The sequence below is a fragment of the Dermacentor variabilis genome, chromosome 2 (genome assembly GCF_050947875.1).
Source record: "Dermacentor variabilis isolate Ectoservices chromosome 2, ASM5094787v1, whole genome shotgun sequence".
Lineage (NCBI taxonomy): Eukaryota > Metazoa > Arthropoda > Arachnida > Ixodida > Ixodidae > Dermacentor > Dermacentor variabilis.
Genome location: NC_134569.1, coordinates 137,355,965 through 137,375,244, shown reverse-complemented (window position 1 = coordinate 137,375,244; position 19,280 = coordinate 137,355,965). Strand labels below are relative to the sequence as shown.

The 19,280-nt window shown below is 41.2% G+C and overlaps 2 protein-coding genes across 5 annotated transcripts in view; one reads left to right on the top strand and one right to left on the bottom strand.

The window, feature by feature from the left end:
- Positions 1–7,383, bottom strand: part of Fancd2 — an 84,570-nt gene extending 77,187 nt beyond the window's left edge. Inside the window, exons 1-6 of the mRNA XM_075682096.1 lie at positions 7,267–7,383; positions 7,097–7,177; positions 6,067–6,192; positions 4,465–4,532; positions 4,282–4,334; positions 1,545–1,592 (exon numbers count right to left, since the gene is read on the bottom strand). Coding sequence (XP_075538211.1) covers positions 1,545–1,592; positions 4,282–4,334; positions 4,465–4,532; positions 6,067–6,192; positions 7,097–7,177; positions 7,267–7,306 — 416 coding nt within the window. The 5' untranslated portion in view covers positions 7,307–7,383. The remainder of the gene's footprint in view (positions 1–1,544; positions 1,593–4,281; positions 4,335–4,464; positions 4,533–6,066; positions 6,193–7,096; positions 7,178–7,266) is intronic.
- Positions 7,384–7,466: 83 nt separating this feature from the next.
- LOC142572758 (ADP-ribose pyrophosphatase, mitochondrial) lies at positions 7,467–19,043 on the top strand. 4 transcript variants are annotated; one of them, XM_075682093.1, is made up of 6 exons: positions 7,470–7,702; positions 8,222–8,358; positions 10,824–11,003; positions 13,975–14,086; positions 14,516–14,659; positions 18,757–19,043. In XM_075682093.1, exons 1-6 carry the CDS (start codon positions 7,661–7,663, stop codon positions 18,985–18,987), a joined length of 846 nt encoding a protein of 281 aa, XP_075538208.1. In that variant the 5' UTR covers positions 7,470–7,660; the 3' UTR covers positions 18,988–19,043. The 4 variants fall into 4 exon arrangements, with proteins under 4 accessions (XP_075538210.1, XP_075538208.1, XP_075538207.1 ...); XM_075682092.1 differs by having other exon boundaries at positions 7,472–7,702; positions 8,222–8,409; XM_075682094.1 differs by lacking the exon at positions 7,470–7,702 and adding an exon at positions 7,745–7,858 and having other exon boundaries at positions 8,222–8,409.
- The last annotated feature ends 237 nt before the right edge of the window (positions 19,044–19,280 follow it).

The window sequence follows — 19,280 nt, the reverse complement described above, 5'->3', positions numbered from 1 at the left end:
CGAGCATTTTTGTACTTCACGCCCACCAAAATGCGCTTGCTGCGGCCAGCAGTCAAATCCGCAAATTCGTGTTAAGCAGCAGAACGCCCTATCCCCCGAGGCATTGCAGCAGGTGAGGCAAAAAGAGAGAAAATTTAAAAGAACTGTTACTAGCAGAACCACTTAACAAGTGAACTCAGGAGGGGGAAGTATGTCAGAGGTAGCAAAACTTCTTAGTTTAAGAGCAATTACAAAAAAGTGCCATTTCCAATGCTTCCAGACCATTCCAGGCAAAGCTTGTAAACCAACCAACCAAGAACAACCAGTAATTTTAAAAATTACTGGATTTTACATGCCAAAACCACAATCTGATTATGAGGCACGCCGTAGTGGGAGAATCCAGAAATTTGGACCACCAGAGGTTCTTTAAAGGGACACTAAAGGCAAATACTAAGTCGATGCAGACTGTTTAAATACCATCCCTGAAATTTCGCAACGCTTGTTTCATGCCAGCAAAAGACTTGGTTTACGAGAAAATTGCATCTTAAGGGTCCGAATGCCTTTTTCAAAATTCTAATCTCCAGCTACCTAACCAGGGGAGTGGTGACGCTGCATATGCCATCACCACCCTTTCCTGCCGTCGGTGAGTAAAACCCCGCCCGACCGACGGCGCTACCGAGCAAAGACAGAGTGGTGGATTCGCCGCTGCAGCTGCTTTTTGGTCAAGTGGCGTGGACCACTCGGGCATCCCACGACATCACATGAAAGTTGAATTCTCTGCTACTTGCAGTTTGTGCAAGTTTCGCGAGCCAGCAAAACCAGCACAGCACTATGCGATAATGAAACTAGTGAAACGCAAAAGCATGGGCAGCGCGGAGTCGACCGAAAATTAAACCTTTCGACCGCTCGCGTAGTTGGCAAGGGTAATTTCGATAGTTCTTTTTTCTAAAAAATGAAATAGAACTGGACAAGCAGCATTTCATTTCATCTTATAATACAATAAAAGGATGTTTTTTTTTGCAACAAATGGTTGAGTACTGCCGCCTGATAGAGGGAGATGCGGGCCCCTATCAAGCTGCCGTTTGTTTGTGCAGCTTTTACCTGCAACCTCCTCCGTCTTTTTTTGATGGGAACTTATTATTATTATTATTATTATTATTATTATTATTGACAGAATTTAACTGAGGAGTGCTTTCGTCATCGGGCAAGTGCTTGAATGTCCAGTGGGAGTCTCTAACCATGTCCTGCACTTACCTCAATTTATTTATTATTAAGGCTCTGTTCGTGATAATATTGACGCCTTAGAGATTCTCGAGCACTAATCTATCACTTTAGCTTGACTTAACATTTGCCTTTAGTGTCCCTTTAATGTGCACCTAAATCCAAGTACAGGGGTGCTTTCGCATTTTGCCCCCATCGAAATGTGGCCACTGTGGCCGGGATTTGGTCCCTCAACCTTGTGCTTAACAGCCAAACACCACAGCCACTAAGCAATCGCGGTAGGTGACAACCAGGTTTGTCTCGAGAAGCATGCAACCATAAACGGGGTAATTTTTTTTGCTCACCTGTTGTCATTCAAATCCTGATAAGTCACTGTAAGCGCTTTTTGCAACCTGAAAGGAAGGCAAGGAATAACACCCAATGTCACTGACCCCATGACACAAGTGCATGTGCATGAAGTGGTTATGCCTAAAACGAGGCTGATGAAGGATTGGTCGAAGGGCTTTTATGCTGCAAAGCAACACCTGGGCAATCAAGTACATTGTAGTGCAGCAGTCCTGGTCTTTATGGAAGTTTTGACACATTCAAGGAGCATACAAAAGTGCATCTGGAAGTGTTTGCTCTCATTTTTAACAGAGAAATATGCAAAGAACAGACACCAACACAGGGCTATGACAACCTGATGCAAGCTGCCGCAGCCATAATGTTTTTTCTTTTTTTTAGGTGCCTTGCATTTTCCCACTCATAGTATAGAATCGATGAGAAATGTAGCATTGCATGCCAGAGACAGGATTGCTGAAGTAAGATAAAACTGGAGACAATTTAAGTCCTATGTTGAGTTTAACTCCAATTATGTTTCTTATTTGCAATATGATGTGGACCAATTTAGAGAACGGAGCTTCGCACGGAAGGTCACTTCTAAACACATACTTCAGTGGACATACTCTTTTGGCAAATGATGCTTTCAAATGGCCTATCTAAAGAGCCCTCTTAAGAACAAAGTGAACTTTCATAAGGCCTTGTGGGGCTTGTGGACAGCAGTCTGAGAAACAGTGCAGTAAAGAGGCCCTCTATATAAATTTTGATCAGTTTGAGTTCTTTAAGGTACACCAAAACCTAACCACATGGGTGACTTTTCTTGTCGTAATGCAGCTGCCACAAATGTAATAAAATATTATGCTGAGCAAGAGAAAGGCATAGTCACTGGACAACTTCTGCAAGTCACTGAGAGAGATGAGTCATTGGTGGAAGTATTGTGAAGGCTTGATGTTGTCTAGATAAAATAAAGGCAAGATCACTTATTTTATTCATCACTTAAATTACCTAATTTATTCATTCTATTTTACAGATGGACACTAGTGAAAAGCTGTGGATTAATTTTGAACACTTCGAGTTTCAACGCGATGGCATTAAGGCCCCATGTTGCAGAAAAACCAGTGTCGGTGTTGCCGAAGTTGACTGTGAGCGAAAATTTCTGTATATATTTAGGTATATGTATATGCCCCGCCCAGCTATATGAAATGCGGCATATGTGGGCTATACTACCACACCATTCTATCACCAAAGTTGCTCACACCTTGTCTTACATTTTTGACAAAGTTGTACCATCCAATTTTGAGAATGACAGCCCACAAACAAATGTCATGAAAGAAAACACCGACAGCACATACCTTTTACGTTAAATCTTCTCAGACTTGAATATTGAAAGCGCAAAACAATAACAGAAACCTGAAAATGATGTAATTTCTTGGGTGCAGATGTGCGCTACCCTAGCCCGGGGATCGGCCCACACAAGAGGCCCTGTTTATATCAGAAAGATCACCTTTGTGCATAACATTCACTACCAATATTTCCAGGTAAACATTATGGTCACATAAGCTGCACTTGCCAGGAAGCACGAGAAGCAACCAGAAATATTTTAATGCTATTGCGTTCCACTCTAAAAGGCAAGGCTTAAGCGCCCTCTGAGTTTCTTTAAGGGGACCCTCACCTGGTCTCAGTGGAAGTTTCACTTTTACAGAGGAAATGGTAAAGGGTCGTCCAGAAAGAAGTTTACAGCAAGAACTTTACAACTGGTTTGTTTTTAGAGGAGATCGGAGCAATGAAAAGTTGCATTGTCATGTTGCCAGGAGGTGAGCTTCACTGCTCATATCAACACTCCCTCCCTTTGCTTCAATCTAGTGTCTGTAATCGACATTCCTTCACTGCCTTCTTCCACACCAGAGCCGAGGGACCTTGCCATGTTTACATCACGAGCCCCACTTCACTTCTTCTTTTTACTTTATTTCCTTTCTTTTTAGTAGCGCCGTGCCCTTGCAGTGGCATTTTCGCATGTTCTGCAGTGGATGATATACTGAAGCCATGTGCCGGCACTGCCGGATGTTGCAGGCAGTGCACCTAATATTGAGACATTTGTGTGTGTGACACTGATTTTCTGGCAGGAAGTGGGGCTCCGTCGCGAGGAAGCGTGCACGGGCATTCTTTCAATATTTTGCAGGCACAACCGTCAAAGTGTGATTGACACATTGCGCTCGTCTGTTTGCAATGCTCAAACATGGTGAGGAACTCTTCAATATTACCTAAATATAAGAAGTGTTTTTGCATACTGAGCCACTGCAGCAAGTGAATGACACATTCGGAAACGTAATACAGATAGTTTTCATGTGACTTCACGGAGGCAGCCCTCACTGTGCTGGTACCCAAACATGGCCGCCACGATGAGATCAGGGCACCGTAATATCACACGCACAATGTTTTGCTTTTTGACAGTGACTGTTTTTCACTGGTTTATCACTGTTGCTGCTTTGTTGTTGGATGCAAGACGCATCTGTCGTGCTCTCATGTCGTCACATTTCTTGCTTACACCGCTTCTCAACGTGCCAGTGCTCAAAACTGGTGGCCGTGATAACATCTGTGCAAACTATCTATTGGTCTGTATAGGCAAACATGACATATGAGCAAGAATGATGAGATGACAGAAAGCATCTAAATGTAATTATTAGTAGGAGCTACAAGGTACAAGAGATGTTTATTCAGTTTTCACAGCTAATGCATCATCATACAATACGCAGGAAATTTTACCTGTCTTGGTTATCCAAATACTCCTTCATTTCTTTCAGGAGTTCTGCTACAACCTGAACAAACAGAGGAAAACAAATCATAGTGATGCAGAGGTAAATGTGACAACTATGTATAAGCTGTTCCCGTAATAGCTACAAGAAAGGCATGATGAAAAAAAATGTTTATATTATATAGTTTGCTCACCTGAGGATATTCTGGGTGTTCTTTTAAGCTTTGAGTGAAATCCCTGCTGAATGTGGTAGAATCAGCACCTAGAGTTTGGAAAAGCATTGAACTACTACAAAAAACACATAATTAAAGTACATGTGTCCTCACTTCTACTTTATGATGTGGTATTACATGTGTATTATGTACATAACCTTGTCAATACAGTTTTTACTTTTGTTTGACCAAGGGCTCAAGTGAACAGTCCACAAATGCAAATAGCACCACTGAATTGTAATAAATGTCTGAATGAATACTTATTTGAGAAGCCTTGTCAGGTTTTATGTATAGTTTCGAGTTGCAGCAGAGAGTTAAAAGTGTGGATAAGTTTTTTTTTTTTCAAGTTTTTTTATGCCATAAGGCAGCCCTTGTCGAAAAAAATAAGAGTAATAAGTTCACAGTTACAGTGAAATTTGTAAATCTGTTATCTGAGAGCTTTACCTTGTCTGTATAGATATTACTCATACAGAATACACCAGGTTAGCAGAGACTGGTAGGTGATGCCAACAGGTGACGATAACTTGTGGCACCGAGTTTAACCAACGAGAATACAGCTACTACTGCAGTAAGCAGCCACAATTAGCTGCTGGTGTATAACATCAATAGCCACATAATTATTAATATTCTGTCCTTTATTTTCCTGCAACAAGAATACCCGTATGATACAAAAATGTTTCTAATGCATTGTCACTGCAAAAACACCACAAAATATCGCTTCCAGCGTTGTTACTGGCATTCACATCTCTGGTAACCCGGTATCCCGTGAAGCAGAGACATGGACAAGCTAAAACTCTCTGTTGATGGTGCTGTTAATTCAGACAGTTCTTGGAAAATTGGTAAAACATGAGTCTAGCCTCATCTAAACGACACTGCAATGTTGTAGCTAATTTGGGTGGCATAGTAAACTTTTTTATAGAAGTTTTGTGACCAAAAAGGAAAATCGTATGAAAAGACTCTGCCGATATGTAGAGACTACAGCTAAAACAGGTGGTTTCACCATATTGCAGATTCCCCCCCCCTCCCAGAGAGACAAGCAAAATATCAACCAGGTTAGATAACTGAATTACTCCCTTACATTTTTTTTGTTCTCCATCATCTTCAGGCTCATGACATACATTTAGCCCCTGTGTGTTTTGTGGGCGGCGCACAAAAATGTCTAAAAGCTGCATGTTAGCCAATGAGGAACATAATAGCAGCAGGCTCCAAAATAGTACTGGGCATTCAGTATTCTTTAAATTGCAGCTAAAATTAAACCCACACTCATTTTTGCACCTCCATTAAATGCAGCTGCCATGGCAGATAGTCCTCCTTGGAACTTCATGCTCAGCAAAAGAATTCCAGCGCTGTGAAATTACACCTTGCCTGTCAACTATCCTTTGCATTCCTTGTGAAGTCACATATCCTGCCTTTGCGTTATATACAACTTTCTGCAAGGAAACCCTGCATACACATTGTCTCTTTGACGCCTGCTAAATTCCCTGTCTCGTGTTTGAGCTTGCAAATGAGCTGAGTCTCTTCAGGAACAGTCTCAACATAAGTCTAACAAGTCTAAAAATCCCATGCTCACGGTGTTGTACTCACTCAGGGTGTTGTGCTTTCTTCCAGAGTTAAGGATAAGACCAGCCTTTTTGGCAAGAGAGCAGAGGTAGGCTCCTTTCTTGTACTCATCGTTGTCGTCAAAGACCTTGATAGACGTGAACGACCGGCCTAAAATATGTACAAAATATTTATAGAAAAGCAAGAAAGAATTAAAGGATTAATTTACACAAGTGTGTGGGACATATATGTAGAAGAGTGAAGACTCAAATGCTTGACTAAAACACTAATCTGAATGGCCAGCTTATGACATTACCTGGTACTAGTGCACAATGTTAGCTTACAATTAATTACCTTTTAATAGGCTAACAGTTTTCCAGTTTTCCTGTCAGACAATAAAAATTTTAATAGCAAAAATACGATCCCAGGAAAGATCTGACATAAAACCGCGCGAGCGCTTCCGTCGCCATTTTCACTTCTATACTCGCATTTTACGCTGGTTTCATATTTTTAATAGCATGGCTTACCAGCACGTCAGCCCAGCAAACGCACTTTGCTAAACAGTTCTTGTACGTATTTATTATAGGTTTATGGTATTATTTATGAAAATACAGAAACAAGTGCACAAAGTACTCAAATGATGTTACGCATGATGTTACGCATTTCAAAAAAAAAAAAAAAACATTTTTTTTTCAAGTAGTGCTGGCTTCCTGTCACCCAGTCTCAAGTATCACTCGTGAATTTGAGACTGCGTAACCTTCGTTGAATTTTTCCCGTAGGTGGAAGTTTAACTGATGAAAACAACTAATACGAAACAAATGCCCCGCGTAAAATGGAGGTTTCAATCAAGTTCGTTGAAAGGCCGTAACTCTGCACATCACACGACAGGTCTTTGAACTTCGCAGCACAACTTTAGGAAGCGGGATTTCACTGTCGCTATGTGGCCACACCTCGCATAAACTGAGGCCTGTGTTCAGCTTATCACGAAGGCGTTTATGTTTGGAACATATCGTACGGCTCATTCAGCGAAGTATCGCGAAGAAAGCAGGAAATTTCGAAGTGCATCGAAACTAACCGTGTTGAGACCGCACCGACACCTCCGACATGTGATCTCCGAACATGACTCGCCGCTCGCCCTGCGAAGGTGCATTTTTTTCTGGAAGAAAGTGAGACATGAGTAAGCCTTCGACGGGAAGTTGCCATGACGGGTAAGTAAAGCTTTAATAAGGATAGCAAGATATTCACGTTTGAGAACTTTCGAAGGAAAGCGCGCCGTTTTCGACATCGTCCCCTACGATGTCACAGGCACGTCAAAACCTGCCCAACAGGCAACCTAGTACTCCTGGTGGCAAACGTGAAAACAGTTCTACGCGCGCGCGTGCGGAAGCGCATTTTTGACACGGCTTTAAGCGTAGGTAGGACGTATCATCATCAATCAACCTGGCTTTGGCAGTGCCTTTTCGCGGTAGCCAAGAGCCGCGAAGAGCCGAAAGAATACGAAAGAACGAAAGTGAACAAAAATAGTAAGAAGTTGTTTCATAAAAGTCAAGTTGAGAAAGTGGCTGTAGTAAATTGCTGCAAAAATTGACAGTTTGCACAGCACTCGCCCGGTAGCCCTGTCGTGATGTGAAGGCGTCCGATGCGGACACGAAATTTTCTGAAAGTTTCTTTCTGCTTTTATGTAAGTACATACTACGCATATACGCCGACGGTTTGTTCGTTGTTTCGCTTCTCGTCTACACTCGCACTCATTTCAAATGCGTGAGGGCGCGAGTGCCAGTGAGTGTGAGCGGAGAGGAGCGCGAGTGCAAGTGAATGCCAACGAGCGTGAGTGGAGGTGAGTGTCAGTGAGTGTGAGCGGAGGTGAGTGCGAGTGAGTGTGAGTGGAGGTGAGTGCCAATGAGTGTGAGTGGAGATGAGTGCGAGTGAGTACCAGTGAGCGTGAGCGGAGGTGAGTGCAAGTGAGGGCCAGTGAGTGTGAGCGGAGGTGAATGCGAGTGCGAGTGAGTCCCAGTGAGTGTGAGTGGAGGTGAGTTCGAGCGTGAGTGAGTGCCGTGAGTGTGAGCGGAGATGAGCGTGAACGTGAGTGAGTGCGGGGCCTGAAAAAATTGTGGTGAGGTAGTGTGCGTGAGTATTCTTCCACGCTGCCGACCTATGCTTATTCAACATGCCTGACATTGCCTCCTTCTCCTTCTTGTAGGCGCTCCTGCCAAAGACAATGCGCGTACATGCCAAATGTCGTGGTGCAACTTATCCTGGTACGGACGTGCAGCGCTTATACGTACCAGAGAACAAGGTCCCCTGGAGTGTTGAGTGGCCCGATTACAAGCCACCTGAGTTCAGTATACCTGTCCTATCGTCCAAGCCTTGGGCAGACCCCGAACTAGGGTAGAAAATTCTATTTTCAGGTTGTCGCGCGCGAGTTGAAAACTATATTTAAAGAACATAGTTCAAGCTAATCGTTTTGGTGCGATAGTTTTTTTGGACGAGCTATTATTTATTTGTTTTATTGTTACATGTTCCAGTTCAGTGAACTTTTGTTTGAAGATGCTGCTAAGCATGTTAATTGCTAATCACTCGCGTTATATGTGTCGCAGTGTGGTGTTTTGCATTTATAGAGTGCCTAACTAAACTCTTAGAAGCATATCCAAATGCGACTAAGCCTCTCAGCACAAGAAAAAAAAAGTATTCTTAAACGAAAAATAATTGTAAAGCACAGCTTGGCTAGTGAGAAGACAAAAGATTTAATGATTACCAAATAATAATAATTGTGAAGAAAAAGAAGGAAAAGCACTGATTTTACGAATGATTAAACCACATGGAGCCTAAAAACGATCTTCTGAATGGCTGAGCAGACATTCTCATCACTGTGTCCACCAGTGAAGGCAGCTGAAAAGAGCGGAATAGCTAAATCAATGGCAATTTGATGAAGTGGTGTTTAAGTCCTTTCTCGTATACGTTAGAATATCATAGGCAAGAAAATTGAAAAAGAAAAGAAGATTTATGATCCTGTCTTAATTGCAAGATTAAATATAACAAGCAGCAAGGGTGCCAGGCCATCCCTCTCAGTAGTGGCGGCACCAGGAATTTTCTGTTAAGGGAACAGAACAGCATTCTACATTTTCGTTGGACATGCAAGAGGCACACCATTATTTGGCACTCTGTATAGTGCTAGGAGGGGGCTGATGGGGTAGGCAGGAGGAAATATTGGGGTCGGCAATATCTCGCAGTTGCCTGGTGGTGCCATGATAAACAACCACTGTGTATCACAGGTCTCATGGCCGCTTCTTCCTTTTCATATAGGTATAGTGTCGGTGCATGTACATAGATTAAGTGCATGCTAAAGATCCTACAATGGTCAAAACTTAATCAGAGCCCTCCACTATACACAGTGCGGCATCCTTCATAGCCCCCTGTGGAGTTTTAGGACGTTAAACCCTGAAATCTTAAGCTTTTTTTTTGTTTCCGTCTGGTAGCCAAGAAATGTATGTATCGTGATGACATGATACAGTAGCTCACTTCATTTCTTCAAGAGCTGCAGCTTCTGCATGTGGGTACTACACAAAGAATCACACGCAGTGCTCTTGTTTAATTTTTACAAGGAATATCATAATATCGAGCCACGTTGCTACACGACATCAGTAAACTTTGTGCAGTGTTAAGATGTCCCGATAATAATGTTGATGACATCAGGTCGAGCATATAGAGACCAAGTTTAGTATCAAATTAAAATATATATGTTTCCCAATCTTCATACTTGCCAAGTGTCATTTTCTTACATGCAAGAAACACACGGTAGAGTTTTGGAAACTTAAACGAAAATATGTGTCCGTGTTTCTTTAAATGCAAAAGCTGAGGCTTTTGTACAGTGAGCGACAGCTAATGGCTCAGGTTGTCATTTCTTGTCAGTTTTATGTTGCAATGTCTGTTTCTTCATTTTCTTTCTAGCTGAACTGACCAGAATGTAAAAACATTTGCTTCAGGTTTTATTTTTTTGAGTATGACGAAACTAGCTGTCACATGTTGCTGCAGTTACTGCGAAGCGTGAATTTCTGGGAGCAGGTTAAAGTATCAGATGCTCTGATCTCAGTGTTGTCAAAGGAGGTGAGGCATTGTAAAGTTTTATACCAGGCTAGAAAAAAAAATTCAAACTGTGTTCTTGATTTGCATGGCGAGCCCTTAAATATGTAAAAGTTAACCCAGCACAGGAAAAGGGAAAGGAAAGGTCTAGGTGCTCGTAGTTTCTTTTTTATCCCACTCAGAGGGACCTTGTCCAGAGTGAATGCAAGACATTGAGATCATGACAGAAATAACATTATGTGTGCAGCTTTTTAATTAATTCTTCAATTATCATTTGGCCACTGCATTCTTAATGTATCCATGTTCCTGTTATGTTTAAAGACATTAGCTGTTTCTACCATTAGCCCTATTTGAGCCGATGTTGTTATGTAGCAGTGCAAGTGATTTCTGTATTATTTGTTTAGTTATTGCAGTACTGATAGAGGACATCGCTTGTGAGATGAAATTGAGGTGGACAAAATAAAAAGGGAAAAAATGATGGCACGTTGAATGTACTTCAACTGCCAGGTCAGCAAGCAAATGCATTGTGATTTCGTTGGCTGGCCAATTTTTCTCTTACGTGTTTACTGCCACTAAAGCTTCAACCTTATTTCGAAAGCATTCGATTCCTAGGTGAAATTGAGCTGAGTCAGAAGGCATTTGATAGCAGAAAGGAAAAATGCTTGCAGCTCTTCCAATCAAAGAAAATGCTGGCATGATATTTTGGATATTTTACCCAACAGGGCCAATTTCTCACCTTGTTGGAATGCCTTAGATGGCAATGTTGATAGACGGAGCCATGAAGGGACATACGCCGTGGTCGAAGGCAAGCCCCTGAATTCCCATGGCAGAACAGGTCTGTCTGGACGGGGGCGATTGGGGCGATGGGGACCCAATCACGCTGGCGATCCGATTGTCACAAGGTCAGTTATGTATAGAACAGCGAAACTGCAGAATCATTTGAAGCACAGGAAATCGTGTCTATGTACAGGGAAGCGCATATTTTACTTGAAGTTCTTGAAAAAAGATGTTGCGCTTACCACTGCACTGTTCTTGCTCAAATTTCACAGAAAGATTGCATTTTAAAGTCTAGGTCGTTCAGTGTAACACTTGGCATAGTTGCTTGCCTGTTTTTTAAGAAAAGAATCATAAACTACTTTCGTCTGTAATTAAAATGGCTGCTGTGGAGACGGCGCTAGCGCAGACTTGTGTTGCCACCTGCCGGCAGCTGCAGGAAGGAGCTGGTGTAGCCTGCACCTGCATGTGGTTACGCAAGTGTTGTCTACTTCTGCATGATTTGAACCGAGTCTGCTCCTGTGTCTCTTTCCTACGACATTTTTCTCGTTAAGGTTGGGCTACAGGGAGTGAAATTTCAGGACAATGTTCGCGCAGTGGATGGAGATGCGGCGGCACTATGGATAATGTTCGCTGGTTTGCGCTGCATGAAGAAAGAAAGAGGCGGGCCACACCAAGTGTTCTCCATGTTGCTGCGAGCACATATCTAATGTACAAACTAGAAAGTACATCTTTACTGTGCTATTTCAGATTGATAATAGCCTGATAACATGTGAATGTGCATTTATGCTTACGATTGTCTCTGTATCACACTCGTGTCAGGAGTAAAGATAGGTGCTGCCACAGTTGGGCTAGAACTGCTGATAACTTGTTGATGTGTTGAAATGGGCTGTTAATTATGTTTCTTTTACTGTAGAATTAAAAAAGGAAAGAAGAATTACAACAACAAAAAAGCACCCAACATCAGGAATCAAACTTGCTTTTTGAGCGGGAGGTAGAGATGGTACCCTTGCTCTAAAGTTTAGCTTTTTTTTTCTTGCATGGTATTTATTGCATCATGTATAATATAACTTAAAAGGGTTTGAACAAGAGCCCATTGGTATGAATCCATCTAAGAAAACAGCGTTAAAGACACGGACAAGAAAGGAAGAAGACAGGACGAGAGTTGTTTCCACCATTTGGTTTAATTGTGCGTGTGCAAATGCATACCTTGAAAAAGAAGGGCGAAGAAAAAGAGGGGGATAAGGAAATTTCCAGTTCTACATGGATCTGAAGATAAAAGCGAACGAATACGTGAGGATTAGTCCTGGAGAAATCTGCACTCCTTGTCGGTCAGGACGAGTGAAGGGACACTGATACATGACAGGCTTTTGCGCATCATCGAAAAAGTTTCTAAGATTTCATGGGCGTTATTGTCTCTATACCTGCGCAAAACCTTGGTGTCTTGAAGCAATGGGGTGCCCCCAGATTCGGTGCAATGAATAGCCAGATTGCTCCTATTCTTATTCTTTACGTTGTAGACATGCTCCCTCATGTGGTCACTGAAACACCATCCTGTCTGTCAGATGGTCCTGCACGCACAATAAAAGCAATTGTTGGCAGTCAGCACTTGTCCTGTCTTCTTCCTTTCTCATCTGTGTTTTTAGTGCTGTTTTTTTTCTATGGATGTATAATACCATATGCGAGAAACATGCAAGCACTAGCCAATACATCTGACATAGATGGCCTAGAAAGGACCTCTGTATATATCACATTGTGAATGCTGTACACTGCAGAAAAACTGCAAGTAGTTTTAACTTAAAAAGGTGGCCTTGATAAGTTGCCTGTCATTGTGCTAAAGTTTAACTCAAGATGGCGGCTTTTTGGTGGACATTTTGCTCATTCACTTGCTTTCACAACTTTTTTTTCCTAATGTCAGCTTGTTAAAATATTTTTCTGCCACCAATATAGAAAAATTATACACAAAACTTGGCTCTCCAACAAATGCTGAATCTTTTCAAAACTGTGGGTGTTTGCTGTGTTGACAAAAGAGGTTGTTGACATCAACCAGAACTCGCGTCTTCTACAGCATACAATCACTGCAATTTACTCCCTGCACACACCTGCAGTGTAAGACGAGCGCAATACAGCACTGGTACCATTCATGTTCCTGTTGCCAAACAAGACACTGCTGTACCTATCTATATTTTCATTGAGGACTCCTCCGTAGCCCATCGGATGCTGTCGCCAGAGCTGTACACAATCTGCATTCTCAAGCAGAAGTGGGCCACTGGTTTGAAGAAGCGTATACAGTTATTGCACTTGTGTATTTATTTTTTATAGCACACAAATTTCTGCGCATATGCACACTATTAAACATAACCACTGCACCAAATTTGACGAGGTTTGTTGTATTTAAAAGAAAAACTTAAAATCTAGTGACTGTTGGTTTCGAAATTTTGAGTTATTTTGCCAATTTTTTATTAAATATTGGCAAAAATCCAAAATTTTCAAAACATGAAACTACCAAGTTTACAACTCTGCAACTCAACAGCTAAAAAATGATAATACATTTCTGTGAATTGCATCTAATAGTACATCAAAAGCGGACAAAATTGGTATGTTACACACGAATATAAAAAAATTTAATAATAGGGAAATATAACTTTTGCAAAGCCCTTGTAACCAACGTAACAAATTCACGTAAGATGTAAAATGACATATTGAATTTGTCCGCTTTGAATGGTCTAATGAATGCCGTTTACAGAACCGCGATATCAGTTCTTAGTGCAGAGCTATGAATTTGTAAACTTTGTGCTTCTATTTTTTTCAAACGGTCAAATATTTGAAAATCGTTTTAAGAAAATTCAAGCCCTAAATCGAAATTCCGCTTCCAACAGTCACTAGAATTTAGCTTTCTCTCTCAAATGCAATAAATTTCGTTAAAATTCGCCCAGGGGTTATCTCAGAAAAATGTTTTAGCGTTTTACATGTATTTGAATAGGCCGCGTCGGAGTTGGGCCCGAGCTAAAGCTTCCTCTTAATAACAATGATCAAGGGGTTTTTTCTCACATTACTATTTATATAGTAAATTGTTGTCCTCCCCCTCTTTACCTGTAGGTGGAAAAGAGATGCTGAAGGCATGAAGGTCATAAACCAGTGCAGCCAACTTCCAGTGCTGCAGTTTGTAGCCATTGCGAGGAGAGACTCAGGCGAGTGGGCTATTCCTGGGGTAAGTAGTGGTTAGTCTAGTGCTCTCCTTCATTGATGCAATCTGTATATACAGACAGTGTTATAGAGACAGTTAACCCAAACAAGTGAGCATGGTCAGAATCTATAAGGACCCACATACATGGGTGTCATGTCAAAAATTAACTGTGCAGTGTGTGTAATGCATTAATCAAGCTCTACTCACCTGATTTTCAAGCAGCACAGCTGCATAGCTGCTGTACATACTTAAGCACCATTTTCATGTGATAATGCAGTATTCATCTATGTTAGTCGTTTTTCCAGACGCAGTTGCGAACAATGTTTCCTGGGTGATATGAGCTGTAAAACCTGTAAAGCTTGCTTTAAGTTCGGCTTGGGCATTATGATTTGGCAAGAGCGCTGTTGCTCACACTAGAATTGGAAGGGGCCAACAGATGACTTCTCTCTTCAGGGAATGGTGGATCCGGGGGAATTGGTGAATGCCACACTGCGGAGAGAATTTTACGAAGAGGCCATGAACAGCTTGTCCCTGAGTGAAAAAGACAAATGTGCACTGGAGAGATCTCTCGAGTCATTCTTCAGTAAGGGTGTTGAGGTAAGTGCTGTAGCAAGCCAAACTTCACCCTTTTGTGTCACAAAGTATCTCGCTACGCTGCTCAGGCGATGTGGTATTGATGTCTTGTTCTGTGTGTAATTGAAGTAAATATCAGTTCTTCTATCTGCTGGCCCCTCTCTGCACTGCTTTGCTGCCCACTGGCAACAAAAATGGAGCGACCTCTGAATTCCACCAAATTCTCCAAATACCCATTGATGATCCTTTGTTCAATGCCTAAACGTGCTTCTATGCCAACTTTCACTCTCTTTATCTCAGCATGACCTTTTCCTGTCCTTGGGCCTTGAGCCTTTCTTGCCAATTTCTGGGCCACCAGCAATAATTTGGTTGCATCGAAAAGTGACTTTTCAGATGCAATTTTGTAGCGGCTGGGAGGTATGATTCTGGTATGACCCTGGGAGGTGTGTGCGAATAGTAAATTTTGAGGCTAAATTGAATACGAATTGGATACTGCCAGAAGCAAATCGAATAAAGAATACTTTTTGAATAATTTTATATTAATGAGCAGCCATTTTCACGATTGATGTATGACAATGTTCACATCCTAGTATTCATTAGGTTAGCAAGTTTCTTTCATTACATTGCACATTATAAAGCATTCTTTATTAATAAGTACAATTGGTGAATTAAGAACAACTTATTTGCATACACAGGGCTCTTCAGAGAGTCCAAATGATTGCTGTAAAGCCAGACTGAAGTCTGGCCCCCTGAGCGATGTAGCGCGCTCCACTGCATAAGTTCTCAAGTTTTACAACTATAGTACTGTACCCGCGAGTCTGAACATTGTCGTACTTTTGCTCCAATTTTATATTTGATTGTGCACAGTTGACATTTTAAGATATTCTAGTCTATTAGAAAAATACTATTAGGTATATAGGAATAGTGACTGCTCGATTCAAAGATCAAACTGAATAGGACACTGTTCGATTCTTTATTCTAAACTTTCAAATATTCGCACAACCCTAGTGTCAGAGAACCATGCCGACTATTGCATTGGGCATGGAAGGCTAGTGTGTCTTTTAGGCAGTTCATTTCCACAGAAGAGAGGCTGTGGCATACTCGGTGAATCAATATAGCATTGTTGTCAACAGACCAAGAGGATGTTACAGATTCATAAATAGTGGTACTCACTACTCTGGACTTGCTTTGGATTGCTTCAAGAAAAGACAGCAATGGGCAGCATCCTTCCAGGAGTCCTCAAATGTGGTCTCACTTGTTATTGACTTCTGCGATAATTAAGGCGCTTTAATTGTAGGACCAACGTGTCAAATGTGCCACAAGCCAAAACCATCCTCAAAAGTACCTTGTGATCACCTCGGTCTCATTGCTTGTCTTTCGTAACAAAATTTTAGCCCCTTGCTTCCCCTTATTCTTCTCACTCGAGCACCTTTGTTGTACACTGCATATGCAATGTGCTGCATGATAAAAGTCTCCTGGGGTAATATTCACTTATTAAATGTAGTGTATACGACAATAGCCGAGAAGCTCTGCATTTTTTCTCTTTTTTTGTACATATGTGGAAGCCAAAACTGCAGATGTTTCCTCAGCATATTGCGAAAAGTTTAAGGGCTGTGCATGTTACCCAAGGCTAAAAAAAGGTTGGTGATACCTGGTGTGGAGGCATTACTAACGATCGCATGTCTTACCAGGTATCGCATACCAAAGCTCACATGCTATTCACTGATAACACTGATTCCTTACCTCCTATGCTTCATGACAGCTTATGAAATGGGAAAAAGGACTGTGTCATTGTCGTGTAGGCATACAGAACTGTGTGCCATTTGAGCTTGGTGATATATCACTGAGATTGCACAATATTTTGAACTTAATGAGGTCTGTTGCATTTAAAAGAACAATATAGTGAATGTAGTGCACATATTTTTGTTTTTATTTACATCCATCAGTTCTCTTTTTCCAAAAATTGACACAAATTTGAAAACAACAACAATAAAAACTGAAGGATCAGATGGTTTACAATTTTTTAACTCGGCAATAGAAGACACTATCATAACTATTCAAAGTGTGCCTATTGGGACATCTAAAGCAGACAAAATTGACACACCATACACTGGTCTGAAATATATTAGTAATGTATGAATAAGACTTACTAACATAACAATTTCGCTTACCAATCTCTTAACACATATTTGTCCACTTAAGACACTCTAGTATATGCATTATATGGGATTGTCACTTCTGCTTTTGGTTCAGTGATGGAGTTGTGAATTGTGAGTTGCTTCAGTGTTTTAAATTTGCCACTTTATGGCAATTCTTGTAAAATTCTTATCGTTGTAATGTACGACATTGCAGCAGGAGAAGGGGTCAAATTATGGATCTGTCACTTTCATTGGGTGGTACCTGGTGGGCGCCCATCGATCAAGTGAGGCATTTCACCAGTTACTCTGTCAGGCGAAAGTGCAAGTATCCTCGAGATTGATCGGTTAAGAATACAGCCACAAACCACACAACACCTCAGGCACTACTTCGTATCTTTAGCTTCTGTCACACAGTCACTAACTGAAAATCCTGGCTGCCCTGTCTGCACTACTCAGACCACATATTGCATGTCATCGACTGTATTGATAGCATATTCAGGAAGCACAAGATATGTGGGGTATTTGAGAATGAAGCTTTGGCAGGCCGCAGAAATTAGCACTCATTTATATTGACCTTGGTTGCATAGCCTTGTGTGGCACATTTCTTGCAAAGTAGCAGCTTCTTTACCAGCACAGATGAAAACACCTGGAACTCTATTTGGCTGACTTGGGAGATTGCTGCCTCCCTGAATGTTCTCGGCATCAAAAAAGACCCCGTGGCTTGTAACGATGACATGTCAAAGAGAAAGTAACACTGCTAAGTGTCAGACATAATCGGGACAGTTGAGTTTGTCTAACAGGTGCTGGCCATCATGAGTGACAACCTTTGTAAGATCAGTAATAGCCATTTCCAAGCAGTTACAGGTGCTAAAGTCAGGACATGAGGCACCAGCTCATATATGATGGCTTCACGTGCTCCCACATGGCTATCATGTGGGAGCATGTGAAGCTATTCACATTGTAGCTTCTCAGTTTCCATGATTTGAACCCACTAGACTACTCTATCTGAGTGGTTATAGAGGGGGACTAACAGCCACACAATACTAAATACTCCTAGGTTTTGTGGAAAAACAGCACAGCATGCACGTCCTGGTCCGAGCACACAGCCATTTTCAAATCTGCATTTGTTTAGTCAATTTGTTGAATGTGCTTTTATTAAGCATGTTTTCAAAACAGAGAGAACCAAACAGTATATAAAATTAAGTGAAAATGTATCTTGTATGAAATATTATTATTTTTCCCAAAATCATATTTTCATATACCTTGTGGACCTGGTATACCTAAAACAAGCTAATGGAACAGCACAAACGGATAAAAGACAAGGGGACACAAAGGAACTTGTGGGTGTGCCCTTCTCTTCTGTCTGTGGTGTTCCATTGTAGATTCTAGCCAATTAATTGCCCAGTTTTCTCGTTACTGAACTTCTTTTTTGTTAAGTTCTTGGGGATTTTGTGGTAACCTCAACCTTAAGGTGCTTGTGTGTGCACCTTTGCTAGTCTTCCATCTGATGATTGCATATCTCTATCATAAATACCAACCAGCTTGCCCAGCTACAGTTGGGCTTGAAATTTGAAAAATGAAAATTTTTTTTGCTCATATCAACATGTTACGAATATGTGCTTTGAACTGATGGGGTATATATCTGAGGTATTTTCTTGTCGTATGTGGCTTCATCATAATGTCATTTGACTGTATCTCAATTGCTGTAGATTCCTTCTGGGGGCAGACAGTATTAAATCTGCTTATTTTGTGCCCTAGCTTCGCCCAATTGATTAGACATTAGTAAAAGTATTGCAGGCATCTTCTATCATGCAAGAACGGTAAGTGTATGTGCTAAACAAATAAGTGCTAAACAAGTATGAGATGCGTACAGTTCAGTGAACACAAAGAAACACCAGCCGTTCTTTGAATTGTTGATTTATTTAGTGGAGCCATTCTATTGCAGCTTTTGTTTGCTTATTACATGTCACCCATTTGATGCAGGTTTATAAAGGCTACGTAGATGACCCACGGAACACAGACAATGCCTGGATGGAGACAGTTGCCTACAATTTTCATGATGAAAGTGGCGATGTTACGGGCAAGTTCTCCCTTGAAGCTGGCGATGATGCGGCTAAAGTCAAGTGGACAGATATCAACAAGGAGCTTTGCCTGTATGCTAGCCACTCTGATTTTGTGCACAAGGTCGTCCAACGACTCAAGGCTCACTGGTGATATTATTTGTTAACCCATCACTACCCAACACCAATGAAAGTGTTTATTCACGTTCATATGTATTGTAATCTTTTCCGACCTCGAACAAAGTGTGTTACAAGTCAGCAAAGTTTATTATTATTATTATTATTATTATTATTATTATTATTATTATTATTATTATTATTATTATTATTATTATTATTATTATTATTGAACCCAAAAATATCGTTGAGGAGCACTCAAAGCAAGGCCTTAAATACTACCCTCAACAGCAATAGCTGGCCAATCAATATTGACAGCTCACAATAACG